The following is an 18479-nucleotide window of genomic DNA, read 5'->3' on the forward strand; positions in this document are numbered from 1 at the left end:
GCTTGAGGCACTGCCATTTTATTACAATTTAATTCGCATGGAATAGCAATTGAAAGGAGCAAGTGTCCTCTCGTATACACGGAAACGCACGTACGCGGTTTCTCAGCGCAAAAGTTTGGGAGTCGCGCCGAATTCGAGATATAAAACATCAAACACACACGGGCGAGAAAAATATTTGAAACTCACCGGTCAATATCCTGCGTGACGATCCGCGTCGCAGAATCGTTCACAAATGACTCGTGTCGCACTTAGCTCGTAACGCGCGCCCCGATGTTCACGAAACGTTATCCGCGTAACCGTGAGTCCAAAAGAGATGCGCGTTCGTTCGCATCTAAAATGCAACTTAAACCGTAACCCGCGCTTTGCCACCGGCGCGCCGACGACGGAACGGAGCGTCGGGGTAGTAATGGAGGGAGAAGGGGCGTCGCGGTCGTTCGCCACCATCACACCAGACGGAGCTAGTGCACCATCGGCCACGAATACGAGCTAATTTCGGGTCTCTGCGTTACCAGCAAAATTAAGGGTACTGTACCGACAGGTTGAGTCGTTGAATTTGTGTGCCGCGAATAAATATCACGATCTGTACGTATCAGTGGAGGGAATGACGTATAAAACGTAGAATAACTAATCGTCGATAAATACGTTTACATCTCTGTGGAGTAATACATTTTTTTACCATCGGTAGAGAAGAAAAACATTTTATCATCTGACTGTATATTATAAATATTCTCGTAACACATATAGGTATATTCGTATCATTGTCATAATTCAATATTTCAAACACGAGAATATAAGATTGAATAGAGATTGAAGGTTTATATTCTTTAATAAAAAAGTATGATTTCAAGAAAAAACAATTAAATTCCCGAAAATACTTTTACTTTATTTATAATACGTTCTAGTAATAATTTTATAAATTTAATTAGAGATCTTATTAATTTATATAAATTAAGGGAAATCGGAGCATCTCATAAATCAATAAATTTCAAACTTATAAAACTAACATAAGTATATAAAACTACAATATATCTTTAATAGTGTTTCATCGGCAGAACTAATAGTGCGTACTCGTGCACGTATGTTTAATTAAAATCTATAAGAAACAAATTAAACCGCGAAATCCTCAATACGTTTTATTGTGCTATTTGATAAAATATATGTATTAGGCATTTTTTATCAATTCAGATATCTCACTTTTACTCAGATTAGAGTAGTATATATGATGGCTTCAGTGCTATATTAGCACTAGAAACTAAAACCTAGGCTATGTCTAGGGGCGGCAAGTTTAGGAGGGGGCGACATTTTTTGAAAAAAAGTTTTACAAAGTAATTATTTTTTGCCAAACCGCAAATGGTTGAAAAAATTTACCATTGATTACTATAGACGTTTGTTCATGTCGCATGCTTTAATATACTCGCCGACGTTGTTACAAAGTTGAATGGGAGCGGCAAAAATTTCGTTGTCTACGAGCAGTAGAAACTTTAATTCCTGAGTATTTGTCGAAAATTATACATAATATGATAAAATAAATTACTTAATACAATAAAGCATATGTTTATTTAAAAAATTATTCAACATATATGCTAAATTATAATTTTCTAGAAAGAAAGTCGTACATTTCTCAATATTTTTCGTCTATTTATTTCTCAATTTATTTCCACTATTTTTCTTCTATTTTCATTCTAATGCTCAAGTAAACGTATGTTGTTTTAAGTGAAAGGAGTCTGGAGTATATAACATAACAAATCTATAGAGAGCAAAATCTGGTAGTTGCAAGGAAAGTATCGGTAAATAATATCATCTTTTCTTTCACGAAAGCTATGCGTTTCATCAAGTAAAGAAAGTAAATATTTTCCGTAGATAAAAGAAACAAGTAAAACAATTGTTTCCTTTTTCTTTTAGAATACAATTGAAGACATTAATTGTCGTCCAATAAGTTTACAGTTTAGCGATCAAACTTCTATATTATAAAATATTCGAATATCTAGCTCTAATTTGTAAGCAGTAGCTCTAATTTATAAATTAAAATGCAAAAGTTACCGGCCTATAACATTTTGTATTTTAATTTATAAAAAAAGAAACCTGATAAAATGTTAATCATTATCGGGCGTTATAGTACAAGATGTAGGTAACGAAATCTTGTACTAACACCTATTGTAATAATAATAATAATAATTTTATTAGTCTCTTTTTTATAAATTAAGAAAATATGTTACTGGCAAGAATCTTTTGCACGCCACTGTATATTTAAAAAATCATTGTTTCTTATCTTACGTCACGACTACGAGTCACAGTTACGAGTCTGCGCACAGAATTGTCGTAACACACATTAAGATAGACTTAAGTTGTAAACGTAAGCAACGCACAAGCTTTCGCGTATGACGTTGGAATTAATGGACATCGTAAGCAAATCAAAAATAATCTTATTAATTGTCCTGAAAGTCTAATGCTCATTTCCACCAATGCAGATTAACTTTAATCTCATCGATTCAATTTACTCTTTTGTCTTTTTCTAGTTATAAAAATTAGAAAAAGATAAACAGTAAGTTAAACCAAGTTAATCTTTATCGGAAATTAAAGTTAAGTTGTGTTCTATACGGCAGACTCTACCTCTCGTTACGTCCCGCTCTCTACAATAGCTGTTTCTTAATATTCGACCTGGATTCGAACTGCGCGCCACAACGCGAATGATGGAAAATCGCGAGAGCGAGGCGTTGAAAACCGCGATTACAGCGCCACCATCGATACTCGATAGAACGCCGCTCGCGGCTCCCTCGACAAGGGGCAGGGCGGGGTATCGCTGACGTCACGTTCGGGAACGTTCGTCGTCGCTCGACTGGCCCGATCTCGCCCGAACGGGTCAATGTCTGAGGAGGAGGTATCGAAAAATCCAATGGTCGGTGTGGTGTTGCCGTGCTGCTGCTCGACGACGACGAGGTAGAGAGGTCGTCGCTGATCGCCGTGTATATCGTTCGACATTACCGCCGCCGTGTGACCCGCGGACGCGCGATTCCTTTTTTTTTTTTCCGCGTTCGATATTTACCAGCGCGTCCATCGCGTCGTCGCGACATACTGAGGAAGCTGCTGCGAGGAACTGCCCTGCGTCGGCCTGTCCGGTGCCCAGCACGACACCCAGCGATAGTGAGAAAAGGATAGAGGAAGTGAGAAAGAAAGAAAGAAAGAAAGAGGGTCAGTACCGATCCGATTGAACACGGGCGTTGAACGACGGCGAGGAACGGCGGCGACGGCGACGGCGACGACGACCCTCCTGTCCAGAAGAGCGCAGTAGTCGTTCTTCTCGCTCTGTAATTTTCTACTACCCGACTCGCACCGCGCGCGGCGAAATATAGCAGTACGGAAATCTGTCAGACATTTAGTGACGAGGAGCAGAGTGGAGTGGAGTAACGCAAGAATCGGAGCAAGTGACGAGACGAAGAAGAGGATAGTGCGAGGGACAAAGAGAGGAAGAGAGAGAGAGAGAGAGAGAGCGTGCGCGCGAGCGAGAGGAGAAAGACAGAACGAGGCGCGACACACGAGTGAGTGAGAGACAGAGAGAGGGAAAACGTCGCGGAGTAGCGAGTGTGTGGAGCAAAGATAGATCAACGGCGGCGACGTTGATCGTGGGGAAGTAAGGATTCACGCCGCGCGTCGTCGGCGGAGCATACCGCGCGGTGGCGCGCCGCAACGTAATACGTCGGCGATCAACAACGACGGAGAGAGCCGAGGCGCGGGATCGCGAGGAAGCAGCCGCGTTTTATAGGAACCGAGGAGTACAAGCCGTCCCGAAAACGTCGGTCTGCCGCCGCCACCACCACCACCACCACCACCACCACCGCCGCCGCCGCCGCCACGACGTTGGCACGCACCCCTCGACGTTCTCGCCAGCGGCGCTCCGCAGCGTCACTCCTCCCCCTCCCCCGCCGCCGTTCATTGGCTGACGGTACCGCGCTTTGGAGCTGCTCGCCGCGCGGCCGCCGCTGCCGCATCACCGTGACAGCAGCGCGAGAAGGAAGCTAGGCCGTCGTCGCCGAGAGAGTGCGCGTCAGTGTGTTGCCGAAAAAAAAAAGAATAAAAAGAGGGTGGTGTCGCCTGTACGACGACGTCGTGTGTACGAAGGTGGGCCCTCCTCTTCTCTCCTCCTCCTCCTCCTCCCCCCCCCCCCCCCCCCCCTTTCCCAACGACACTCGTCAACCTTTGCAGGAAGGGTAAAAGTCATCCGTGAAAAGTAAGTGTCGTCTGCGGTCTGCTTATCGCCATCTCTTCCTGCCCTCCACGTTTACCTTACTCCTTGTCACACACACACACACACACACACTCTCTCTCTCTTTCTCTCTCTCTCTCTCTCTCTCTCTTTCCTTTCCATCCGGCGACTAGCAGGCGAACGTCGTTTAACATTACGTGAAGCGGAAAACGGCGGAAAACGGTGAAAACGGTGTGAAAAGGTGAAGATAAAAGGAGAGCGAGAGAGAGGAGAGAAAGTGCGCGCGTGAGCGCGCACTCTCGTGCGATGTGATAATCGCGTGTGGTGCGACTGTTATTGATGTGCGAGGTGGTGTTGACGACGAGGGAAACGACATCAACGGCGACTACCGGGGCTAACTTCAGACGGTGGCGGAGGAGGAGGAGGAGAATCGCCGGAGAGGTACCGGCCAACCTAACCTAGTAGACGCAGCAGGAGTAGCGGGAGAGAAAGAGGTAGCGGGAACGCAACCTTTTCAAGCCACGGTGTAGGTGTGGAGGCGGAGGTGGAGGCGGTCGAGAAGGCTTCAGAATGAGCGGACGACCGAGAACCACCTCCTTCGCCGAGGGTAACAAGCCGCCCGCGAATCCGCCCCTCGGCGGTATGAAGATCAGCAGTAAGTACCATAACCTCTCCCGCCTGCTGCGATTTCCTTTCTTTTTCAACTGTTATAGTTTTCGAGGTTCTTTCAGTTGTATCGCCTTTACTCTCATCCGCTCTCTTACGCTCCTATATCGAGTACACGTTTCAATGTCATAAATTGCGCTTGAAAAGGATAGACGGATTGCTTCTTCGACTGCTGAATTTTGTCCATTCTTTTATTCATTTTTCTCCTTTCTCTCCTCTTGTGACAATTGTGTGCGTACCTATTTTGATTTACACATGAAAGTGTAGGAAAGTGCAAAGTGTGAAATAGTGAGTAAGTGCAGTTAATTTTGACGGGGGTGTAGAGAGTGTAAGAAGGTGCGGTTGAAAGGAGCAGACTTATCGTCCATCTTTGTCTCTCTTTCGTTTTCTTATTCGTTTTTTTTCTGCGATATTTCTTTTCTTCCTCTTCTTTCTCTTTCTTCATTGTATGATTTTAGATATAAAATTGCTTTTTAAATTGTATTACCTTTTTTTTTTCACCCAGTTTTAATTTAAATATGCACATGCTTATGATTGCTCTTTGAATGTAATAAAGTATAACTAAAAAGATGAGTAATCTGCTTCTCTTGGACTGCTGGCTTTGTTCATTTCAAATTTATTCTTTGTCTATATATTATTTTTCTCTTTTTCCTATTACGGTTACATATATCTTTTAAATTTCAAAGAACTTAAAGTCGTATCAGAAAGTTGATTCTGTAGCTTGGAACAAAATGAAAATTATAAACGTAATTACTAGATGACGTTGACCAATTAAATTATAAATATTCTAATAAATTTGCTTACTTTTATAATTTTATAATTAACTTACTTCAACATATGCAATTGACTTGCAAATTAGGCATTAAAACTTGCGCGAATTAATGATAAAAATTCTATCAATCGGATGATTTTATTTTGCTTTATTCTGATTGATTAAATTCTAATTTTTAATCCGTAATCTTCAATCTTCAATATGTAGTCTGATACAGTCCGTTTATAAGAAAGTGTGAAATAGCGTAATTAATTTGAGATAAAATATACAGAGTGTAAGAAAGTGCAGTTGAAAGAAACAAATCGTCCATCTTTGTCCCTCTTTTATTTTCTTGCGTGCTTATTCATTCCCCGTTATTTCTGATCTTTCATTTCTTCCACTTTTTTCTCTGATTTCTTTTTCTCTCTTCCTCTCTTCCTTCTTTCCGTTCCCCCTCTTTTTTTTTCCTTATCGGTTCATCTGTGGGATGCACAGCTACGCGTATGCGTGCGTGTATCCGGATGCTCTCGAGGGAGTGAAGAGGTGTCAGGTGACAAGGTGGCAGGTTTAAGAGAAGGTGGGTGGGAAAATAGAAGCAATTGCCTTTTTCATATGCTGACCCTAAGATTCTCTTCTCACGATTGTCGATCTTGGCGATTTGCGTCGCATGCTTTCTGATAACCTCGATGGGAGTGTCATGAGATATGAGGGTGGAGTCGATCTTGCACCCCTTCGCATTTCTCCTTCATTCACCTGATTTCTACGCTCTTGCGATAAAGCAGGTTGAGTGACACACACACAAAATGCAACATTATCCAAAATTATATAGAACTTAAATATATTGTTATCTTTTTTATACCATATTATTATAGAGTGTTTCTCTTAAAATAATTTAAGCCTATTTTTATATTTTATTATACTTTAAAAGAACATAGAATCTTAATGGTATCTTAAAACAATAATTGCATATCTAGTAATATCTAGTCATTTTAATTTTGCTATCACTCACAATATTAATACAGAATACATTTTTTAACTCTGAAATGTATTTCGTATCAACTAATTTATAGAGGAGGATTAATATTCGATGATTTTCTCTCTTTTTCTACTTTATGCTATTATACACATTTTACACACTAAATAAATGAATATTTTCAGTGTAAACTGTTACAATAAATTGAATTTAAAATTAGTAAAATAGCGACATATAGACACATAGTATAAAAACGTGAAAATATAAAAAAATTGTTGTAAAAACGATTTTTAAGTGCATTGTACCTTCAAGGACACAGTAGATGAACAGTAGTATTTTAATATGTGATTGCCTATTCAGCATATTTTCCTGTTAATTATCACGTTAATTTGTCCTTTGATAATCCAAATACAGTCTGATGCGCGGCGTGAATTTGACAACTCATTGCCTCATGAAAGTTACATTTAAATGTTGTATTAACTTTTATTATTAACCAAAAAAATTGAGAAAATAATTTTTATTAATATAAGCAATTTAATGATATAATAAAAAATTTTTATGCAGCACGTGATAAAACATAATTAATATAGGAACACAAAAAAAATGTTATTACGAAAATTTCAGGTGAATGATATTATAATTAGTACCGGGAAAAATTTTATTAAATATTATCTTGCAACTGATTAAATCTACGTGCATTTATTTACGCGGTAATTATTTTCATCGCTCATGATCATAATCGTCTCGACGCAATTCAATGACCATGACAGCGTTATATACGCGCGAAAATCTTATTATATATGCATGACATTTTTGGCGAGCATTTGATTTACGTATGTATTAACGCACATTGATCTACTACATTACATGCAGTATGTATTCAATTACAAGAAATAAAAGGCGATTATGCGAGCTAATGCGATTAATTCTGTTAAAGAACTTTATAATAATAATATCTTTTTTAAAAAAAACTGTCATATATTACACTTATATTATTACTGATCATATTACACTTATATTATTACTAATATTCATATTAGTGAAAGAATTAAGACTACAAAATAATGAAACAAAAGAAAATTTAGAAATAACATAAAATATTAAAATATTATAATAAAAATTGTTTATATATACCTGTTCTTTAAATATTAGTATATATTAATACAACATTAATATTACATGTTTATTAAAGTAAATTAATTAATATTAACTTGAACTTCCTTTGATAAATAATAGTCAATGAATAAATAAGTAAATATGAGATGATTAGTATGCAGAGGATGTTAATGTGATCATTATTTGGATAAGAGACAACATTTTGATTGATAATACTTAAGTTTGTTCGTAGCATTGAAAGTTTAATGATTCATGTCTGCGAAAACAAGTTCAACTTCATTATTTGATTGCTACAGATAACCTAGAAGCCTAATTGCACCTGTGTTTAATAAACATTTCTCCGTGTTGCGTACTTGTTCATTGGTAAGGCAATTTATATAACGGCACAGGATAAATCACGTATCTCGCCATGCAATCCACATGCGCCGGCCGGACTGTGCGCAAGATAAACCGTTACCGCCTTGAACTTGCATAACGCTTGCATAATTTTTAATCGATATACCGAACTATATATGGAGTTAAATTATGCAGTTCGACAGAATAAAGCTAATATCTTTAACATAATTTTCGTATCTTATTTATAAACATCAAAAGTTACGATCATAATCGTGGGATTTTTATAATTTTGTAAAAGAAGCATGGATCTGAGTTTTTAAAGTTTCTATAAACAAAGTACACGGAAAAAAAGGGGATACTTTATACATTCTTTTAATAATTTTTCATAAAAGAGAGAGTATTTTTAAATCTTTTATATATTTTATTATATAAATTGATTATGCATTACATTGACTAAAAATTGTTGTTCAGCCTTTATGTGTTTTAGTAGAACGAGAATTTCTTTATTATTCTATTAATTATAAGTAACTCTTTTAATATTATCTTATTCTTTGCGCTTTAGGTAATGTACTTCATGCAAGGAATAGTGTATCATTACACATTTAAGACGCTAGTGGCCTACGTCTTCCCCAAGGTCGTAATATAATTTACCATTCCGATGGAGTATCTGTAAGATACTGCCTGCTGCCCGACATCGAATGATCGCGGTAGTAGGCGATAGTAGGTGTAAATAGCCGACAATAATGATGATTCAGACTTTTACTTTGACTTTCGTAAACACGGCTTTAATAAGTTTAATAAAAGTATTCAACTCTCAGGTGTTTGGTGATCGATCGAAAGCTTTACTTCTTAATATATATAATTAAAGAAATTGACTGACAATATCTAAATTAAACGAAAACTCTGTAATGCATATATTATATTAGCAATTGTTATTTTAATCTTATAAATTTATAGAACAAAGTAATACTTCCTGAAAAGAATTTCAATTTTTAAATCGGGTATAAAATATTCTGATGTTTTAATAATCGATTTCTATGATAATATCATGATAATAATGAGCAAAGATAAAGGGAAAATTACCGGGCAAAACATATTTTACTTTGTAAAGATCAAAGATCGAGTTTCTATAACGATAATGTTAAATTAAGATAACTTTTAGAGCTTCCGTGTTGTCAGCGATGAGAGCGTGCTCCTGTCAAAAATAGTGACACAAGTAATGCAATCGCACCGCTATCTTTGGCGCACGCGACCTGCGTACGTCCATAACCTTCCGATGCGATTAAAAATACAATTTGATCGTAGAATATGTGTTCCTGTATCGGATAAGATATTTTGAAATAACATTAGTAAGGCTAATATTTGCAGAAACTATTTCGCGGATTCCTTTAATAATAACGACATTTAAAAATGATTTTTTTAGCTATTTTTGATTATTTTTAATAATATAATTTGTGATTTATTTTTACATACAGTTAATATGATGTCATAACTAAGAATATTATTACACACATAGATGAAAAAGGATTTATATATATTTTTTTTATTTTCTCTATTAATTTATTATTAAAAATTACACATGTATCTCAACGGTGTTAAATGACAGCTTTACGACTGGAAAACAGTCTCTGTTAAAAAATAATATTGCCGAATAAGAGATACTTACATATGCTTGCATTATAGGTATATACATATCTATACATTTTTTTATTACATCTCCGATCGATTTTTGAAGGACTGTAAATTCCCTCGAGAATATTTGCGTTATAAAGAGGGTCGATCACGTTACCGATTCACGTGTTCGAGATCTAGGTCAATGTGCTTCTACGATATTAAACTATTCGCGAGAGAAAGAGAAAGACGATACGCGTGTTTCAACGAGCTTTCAGCCTAGTACATTAATCGACCCGATTTTTATATGATATCGTATTATTATTCGGTTTTGGCACTTTTATTCAAAGCATTCGCAGTAATCTGTTATAAAATATTATCCGTGAAATATATCTGAAAAAGTTATCGGATAATTAAATATTTTATTATAGAATATTATGATTATGTGAAAATGATTGCTGTCGTTTAACGTCGCAATTATCGAAATCGCATTTATGTATGACAATCAACTCTATGTCATCCCATTTCTTCCGATTTATTCAATTATATGTCATGCTAAAACACGCATGACGAACATGACGGTACACATACTTTACAAATAAAAATACCTAAGATATTTGATTGAGCACCAATTTACGTCTTTTGTAAACTTGTCATCACATATCCATTATACGCGAAAATGTCACGCTTTTCCTATTCACGCATTTTTAATCTGACTTACATATTCATGTTCTTTCAAAAACATTTTATCGTCCATCTTTCTAAAAATTTCAGAGTAGAATCTAGCACTAAAGAGTGAATCTCACTTTTAGAAATTGACAATTTAACCACTCTTTTTCAACTTTGGCTCAATTATTTTCTAAAATTAGATTTTAAAAATTTTAGAGAGCAAGAATGTTCTATTCAATTATTATATTTCTTTTATATTAATTTTATTTAAACTTGTCAAAATAATTAAAATTGTAACATCCTCGTTTATTTTTCTCTATTTATTGTATAATATTACAATCAGTAACTGTTTGAAAAAAAAAAAAAAACGAATTATGTATTTAAATTTAAAATTGCATCAAACAGTAAATTGTACAATTGATTTCATAATTTGCATACGTTTTTGTCACGAAGTTCATCTAGATCAATAAAGTCACAATCCTGGAACATAGCTTTATTTTTAATAGCTTACTAGAAAGATACATAAAAAAAATCCAAGAACAACATTTTGATATATTCAAAATGGAATATAAAAAATTTTTCTTAATGTTTAAAAGCTATAACTTCAAATAACAACTAAATGCTTCTTGATCAAGTTTGTTTTTTCGATTTTACGATAAGAGATAACAAATTTTGTCTCTCGAATCTTCCTCGTTCGTGACTTATCTCGATAACAAATGGACAACAGTACCGACCGATCCGATGTATAAATAATCGGGGCTGATGGTCGACCAAGTAATTGCGTATTGACGCGGTTGCCAGGCGGAGCGCGGAGACTCGATTGCACGGAGGATCGATTATCCTCGTGGCGGTGGCAGAGCGGGCTATTCTGACCCGAATCAGACTCATTCCGCAGATAGCGGTCTAAAAAGAAGCGTATTTCATATGCATCCCGATTTCTCTTAACCTTTACTGCTCCGATCAATTCTTTGAATGGCCCGATCGCAGGATCACCCAACTTGGTGATGATGCTAAAACGGCGACTGTTTAATCTTGAAATAACGTTACTACAATCCAGTATTCTAAAAATTTAAAGAGTGAATAAGTATTACTTCAAAGAAACTTTTTGATATTAATTGAAACATGATTGTGGAATTAATACAACACAAAAGAAACTAACGCGATTATTAACTTATTGCTATTAAATTATATGTATTTGTATTACTGATGAATATTTAAATTATTTAATTGTACATATCTCCTAATTTTATTGTGACTTTCATATTATTTAAAGTGTAGAAGTCTCCAGGTTAATAATGTTGGCCGTTTGCAGAGATACTCTCGGCGGCTGCTCTCGATATCGATCACTCAAGGTCACCGTGTTAAATTCGAGTACAATATATAGTACAAATGAGAGAGAGAGAGAGAGAGAGAGAGAGAGAGAGAGAGAGAGTTAGCAAACCTCAAGGTGTAACGGCCCTACGATTTTATGAATGACACATTTATTCTTTTCGGAATTTGAGTTGTTTCGGAGAATAGTTTGAAAATATGTATACGATCAAGAATACATACAACTTCTACACGGAAAAAAATTTCTGGTTGAAAATGGACGAATTAGAATTTTCTGATTACATTTATTAAAATTTTAATTAATAATTGAAATAACTGAAATTCTGATTGATACAACATTTTTAGTAAAATCTACTATAATTTTTACTTTTTTTATTAGAATAATTATATATCAGTCAGAATTCTAGTAGATTTAATTAGAAAATTCTGATTTATATATATTTATTTTCTAATTTGTTTACGTTATCTGACATCGTTGAAATCACTTGCTCTTTACTTCTTTTGCAATTTTTACTTACTCCAACGAATTTTTAGTAAGACAACTACTGTGTATTACCACGATGAACTTTTTTGCGTTTTTATTTATTGACTCTCTACATTTTATTTAATAAGATTATTATTGCATCATTACTGCTATGAATTTTTTAATGACTATTTTTACTATTTTAATTTAAAACTAATATTTGAAAATATTAGGAGAATAAAGTATTGTTTTTCTATTTAAAAAAAACATGAATTATAAGTCATAAAAAATTATATGAAGTAAATTTTTTTGTTAAAATTTTAATTTGTTATTATCAATAACAATACATTGTCAGATGCACGAATAAAAATAATTTGACTTATACGGTTTATAAACTTCACTGATTTTAATAGATATTATATACAGAGGATGTCTCGCAAGGTTCTTCCAATATCGCTTTCTTTTATGTAGATAGAGCAGACTAAACTGAGTCGAAAAGTCCTCTACCACTTTGCAAATTTCGCAATGGTTAACGAGATATTAATTTTTAAAGATAGCCGAATATTGATCTTTAATAATTTTTTTCTCAAATGCTATCAACTTGACAGCAAAACTGCAAGGGACAAAAATTGTGTATCTTCTTCTTCTTCTATATTAGGTGTGTCAGGAAGTTCCGTGCGTTTTTATGCAAAAAGTATGACTTTATTTAAGAAACAAAATAAAAACATACATCAATCAAAGTATTGGCCATCGTTAGATATGACTTTTTTCCATCTTTCTGGTAATAAGCGGATCTCACGGCGAAAGAACGAGACTCATATTTAGAGGCTTTCCAGTTAGAGATCTATTTTTCGACGCTTTCATAAGAGTTGAAGTGTTCCTCTGCAAGTGCATGTGCCATCGACCGAAACAAGTGGTAGTCGGAAGGGGCACAGTCTGGTGAATAAGCCGCATGGGGTAGCACTTCCCAGCGAAGTGCTCCTAACGTTTCCTTAACGAGTTTTATGACGTGAGGTCGAGCATTGTCATGAAGCAAGATCACTTTATGCTGTCTCGTTTCATATTCTGGTCGTTTTTCGTGCAATACTCGGCTCAAACGGATAATTTGTTCTCGGTAGGGATCCCCTGTGACTGTTTGATCAGATTTCAACAGCTCATGGTACAGTACACCCACCAAATACAGAGCATGGCCATCTTCCCATGAATATTGCGTGTTGACGTCGATGTCGATGGTTGGCCTGGATTGCAAATGGTTTTTCGGCGTTTGGGTTTATTAAAATAGATCCACTTTTCACCGCCAGTCACAATTCGATGCAAAAACTCCTTTCTTTCGTGCCTAGCAAACAGAATTTCGCAGATGGTTTTTCGCCTTTCAATGTCTCTTGATTTCAGTTCATATGGGACCCATTTTTCTTCCTATATATAATTTATATACTATTGTTAATATAAAGCTACTAGAATTAATGTACTATTGTTATCTCACACAATGAAACGCGTGGCAATGTACTTTTTTTAATACCTTTTTTACAAGAACTAACCCTTTCTAACAGCAGCGTCATAGTTGTAAATATCCCTGCTTTTCATGTTTAAAAATAGATTCATTACAACGCGCTATAAAGCTGCGTCTGCTGACGCGTTATATTTTTAAACTTTCGCTGTGCATCTCAAAAAAAAGTGCAAACGCATTTGTAGATATACAAACAGTCCATTGTTGGAATTCATTCGACTGTATCAGTTTTTCTTTTACTCACTGCTGATGTGTTAGTACGTTTACTAAAATTATAAAAAAAATAATTTTAGATATTGTGATTTAGAATTGTTTTTATTTATCTTATGTTTACACAATTTTTTTCTATTATTCTGCATAAAGTATTTAAAAAAATTTTTTTAACAATTTATGCTTTCTTTATTTTTTTCTTACTTTTTAAATTTATATTTGTTTTATTTCGAATTATTTTAAATTCATATTTCAGAAAATCTAAATTGTACATTAGTTTGAACTATTTTTATATTTTTTTTTGTAAATTTAATCTTTATTTTTAATCTATTGCTTTACAGTTTATAGAAATAATTAATGTATCAGTTAATTTCCTAAGAAAATAGCGTTTATGACGTTTATTATGACAGTATGGTCAGTCATTTGGTTGCGTGCCAACGTACATATTATTTACCTATGTAATTCTTTCTACTAAAATTGTATTTCTCTCATTGAGAGATCGATTTTTCTATCTCTTTTGCTCTCTTAGTATACTTCAATTTAATTTAAATTTTTTAAAAGTTTATATAATATAAAGATATGTTATCTAATTGTTTAAATTTTTACGTAAATGTATTACTTAAATAATTCACATTTTTCTAAATTTTAAGATTATTAATGTGTGTGTGTGTGATAAGATTACTTATTAATAGGGCAAAAAAAATTTATATAATTTAGACAAAAAACTTTTTAAAAATCTACACTGAATGATATAAGAAGCAAAAGCCATAAAGTAATCTTCTATATAGCAAATGCGCTTTCTACAGTCTAAAGATAAACTTAAATTATTGTTCTATTAGAGTAAAAATTGTAATAAGACTGAAAGAAGATTGGTTTAAATAATTTAAAATACATTTTTTATTAGAATATAAAAAATAAATGAGGCACCGTTGGTGCATTGATATAATATAGCAATAAATATTCTGCATACATTATTACGGATTAGATAATGAGAAATGAATAGACAATTTTATTATAATGAGAGAAGAATATGTCTCAAATTTTTTTAACTTTTGAAGAAAAATTCAAAGAGGAGAGAAAGAGGAAGAGAGAGAAGACTAAATTTAAATTAATAGATTTTTTTTTACTAAATCTATGTACATATAGGAAATTAATTTTCATTTTAATTTCTTTTATATTACGATTAGCTGTTTGAGTGCACAAAAGAATTAATTAAATTAATAGCGAATCTTATAATTACAAATCTTAATATTATATTATCTAAAGCCAGAATTAAAGCCATGCGAAATTGAAGAAAATTATTGTTTCTGCAATTATAATTGAACTTAATTTTTTTATTTGTTTTGTTAATTATCTGTTTATTACAATGAGAACATTTCGCTTTAGAGTTACAGTTGCTTAGAATTGTTAGAATTCGTCTCTGACAAAGTATGAACGACGAGAGATATGTCTCATCGTGTCGGTTCCCTTAATATAATTTCGCGATCGGCCTTGAGAGCCGAGAGGAAAACAAGACGCAGTTTGCTGGTATAGGGCTTGGTCATCCAATTGAAATTTTATGGTCTACGTAAATGCATCTTTTATTTATGTGAATCTGTTTGGATATTCAAAGTATTACTAGAGTAATAGAAACATTGTAATATATATATAGTATAATCAGAAGCATACTTTACTTCAATGTGAAATTTTTAAAGATAAATGTTTAAAGTGAATTTTTTTCTATAAGAATATTCAGTTTTTGAACATGGCCGGAGACACTACCGCGTTTCCTGATTTTATAAAATCTCTTTAAAAAAAAAAAAAATATATATATATAAGGTAGGATTAAAATAAAGATTGATTTGTTTTTTTTTTTAAGTTATAAATGAATAACTTTTCATGTTAATTATATACTTTATGAAAAAAAAAAGATGAAAGCAGGTATTTTATATAATATATTTTCAAACATGTTTATTGGTAGAAATGGAATTATAATAGTCATAAAGCGAATATTTTATTTTTGATAAATATTTAAATCAGTATATTTATTATCTTTCTACTAATAAGGTGACATAATCTAATTTTAGTTAAAATCAAATTTGGGCTTTATCAAATATCTGTCTGTCATCAATATTAACATCGCGAATAGAATATTATATTTATATATATATATATATATACACATGTAATTATGTATATGTATATATAATAATAATATCTTGCGATATCTTATTTTTGTGATAATGTTTTTTATTGAAAGAAACTTTCTCTCTCATATGATAAATAATTGAATTTAATTTAATGTAACTAAATATATATGCATAAGTTATTGTATTTTCCGTTTTCTATTGGTTAGTAATTCTTTTCGGAACTATACTTAAAATAAATGTATTTTATAAAATAAAGGACAGTTAATATTAATTCGTGCATTTACGTGCCAAAATTGTCTTGGCATCCAGAGCCCCAAAAGTTAAGCTTAACTTAAATTGTCATAACTTTGTTATATTTCGGTTTTCTGTCGATTAGAGATGCAGCAGCTTACGATATGTCGAATCAATAAATGAATGTTCTGCCACAAATAGAAATCCGCTGTTGTTTGCACGGTATATAGTGCGTTCGTGTTTCGCATCCACAGGACACTATTGTTCTTCACAGACGATTGCGGAGAACGCCCGCTATTGTCTCCATCGGTTCATCCTTCGACGAAAGCACGATCTCTCGCGTTATTTTCATCGATCGAACACTTTCTATGCTGTATATATATATCTCCCATAAATATTCTATATAAATATTTTACATATTATTCGTTTACCTGATCCGTTTTGCAGATATTTATATCGATATTTTGATATATATATATATATATTTAAAAAGCTGAGAGAGAGAGAGAGCTGAAACAGAATATATACTCCATGAAAATAAAATTGTGTTATTCATAAATCTATTTGAGATTGTCTGAAAACTATCAATAATATTTGTTAACTTTTGGACTAATTTAAAATTAATTATTTTTAATGGAAGTTCCATATGATATGATTTCATAAAATTTAAAAAGATTACCTATAGTATACTCAAGTTTAAAATAGTCCCGCCTCCTCGAAAGAGATACGCGTTTGCTATTAGATGCATCAGTATATTCTTAGCCGACTAGTATATTGCTAGTATATTCTTAGCGAATAAGTTGATTTACGATATCATCAGTACGAGCCAAAAAGCAATCGTTGTGTTTGACTTTGCAATGTACAATCGACACTCTATGTATGCAGTTACTTCTTCCGGATAACAAGTATCTCAAGATACTGACCTTGACTGTGAATCGAAGTAAAGTTGAACGAACCACCTTTGTGGAAATTTGGTATTTCGTTCTTAATAAATTAAATTTTTAATAAAAAATGTCATATTTTGTTTAAAATTGTTTGTAATAAAAATAATAAGTAGTTAAGTTATAAACAATATATTTTGAAAAATTATTATAATCTGATTTTTAAATGAAAAAAAAATTGTACCTTTTAACAGAAACAATAATTATTAATCTATTGTATCCAGAAGAACACGAATGCTCAGTTGAAATTTTTGTTTGCTCGTCCTTAGTTCAAAAGATATACGAAAATTATGTTTTGGGGTGCCAACTTCAAACTAGCCCCCCAATATTAAAAAATCGATTTTTTTCTTCATGCATTCGTTTGCTCATCGTTTGTTCACAAATCTTTTGAATTAAGGGTGAGCAAACGAAAATTCCAAATTTCCCTGTTCAGAAACGTTAAACTTTCCAGACGAAATAACTTTCATCCCCCTCCCTCCTTGCCAAGGGGCACACGACTTCCATGATTTCACTATTTATTGATTGAAATTTTTTGGTAAATATATATATTTTAGAAGATATTTTTCCTTTAAAAATTTTTACACATATGAATAATTTCGAAGCTTTATTCATCACTCATTGTTATTTATTCGAATTATGAATACCTAACTAAAGAATATTTTTTGTGCAAAATAAGGACTTTAACGATATATATATCATTAAATACTTCTTAAAGATAAGAAATGAAATGAATAGAGCGTTGGGGGAAGGTTAAAGCTCTTTGAAACCTAATCTAAAATTGGTTTGAATTGACTTGAAAGTTTGTAATGTAAGGATGCAGAGAAAAAGACTCCAACTTTCCTCCTACATACTTATTTTAAATTTAGTGAACATCGAGTAACTTTTACATTATTTATTAAAATAAACCACTTAATGCTATGCAAGTAATTGAAGTAATGGATGATTTTAAGTAACGATATTACAAAATTATAAAATATAACTACAAAGAAATATTAATTAATCGAATTATTAATTACATTCAATCTCAATTTTTCGATTGAAAATGACTTCGACTTCTGATTAATCGATGGATGGTTTAATTACTACTCATAAAATAATAAATATATCATAAAACAATATTTATATTATTAATATTTATATAAAATAATATTTATATTATTTTACTAACATGAATAGAATTATTAAATTTTTAAAAACAAAACGTTAAGTATACGACCAACACGAGCATAAAAAGTTGAAATTAATAATTCAATCAATTATACAATCAATAATTAGATCCAATTTAATCCATAAAACAAAAATTGTATAATACATTAGTAAAAACTCAAACGTTTCGGCTTCACAGA

At 33.1% G+C, this 18479-nt stretch overlaps 1 protein-coding gene across 2 annotated transcripts in view; it reads left to right on the forward strand.

Moving 5' to 3' along the window:
- Positions 1-2886: 2886 nt before the first annotated feature.
- Positions 2887-18479, forward strand: part of LOC108778791 (glycogen synthase kinase-3 beta) — a 53645-nt gene continuing 38052 nt past the window's right edge. Inside the window, exons 1-2 of one of the 2 annotated variants that reach the window (XM_018546066.1) lie at positions 2887-4116; positions 4378-4856. In XM_018546066.1, coding sequence (XP_018401568.1) covers positions 4772-4856 — 85 coding nt within the window. In that variant the 5' untranslated portion in view covers positions 2887-4116; positions 4378-4771. Of the gene's footprint in view, positions 4117-4183; positions 4857-18479 lie in introns of those variants that run through there. The other variant, XM_018546067.1, reaches the window with a different exon arrangement.

This window comes from Cyphomyrmex costatus, unplaced genomic scaffold (assembly GCF_001594065.2).
Source record: "Cyphomyrmex costatus isolate MS0001 unplaced genomic scaffold, Ccosl1.0 scaffold51, whole genome shotgun sequence".
Classification (NCBI taxonomy): Eukaryota; Metazoa; Arthropoda; class Insecta; order Hymenoptera; family Formicidae; genus Cyphomyrmex; species Cyphomyrmex costatus.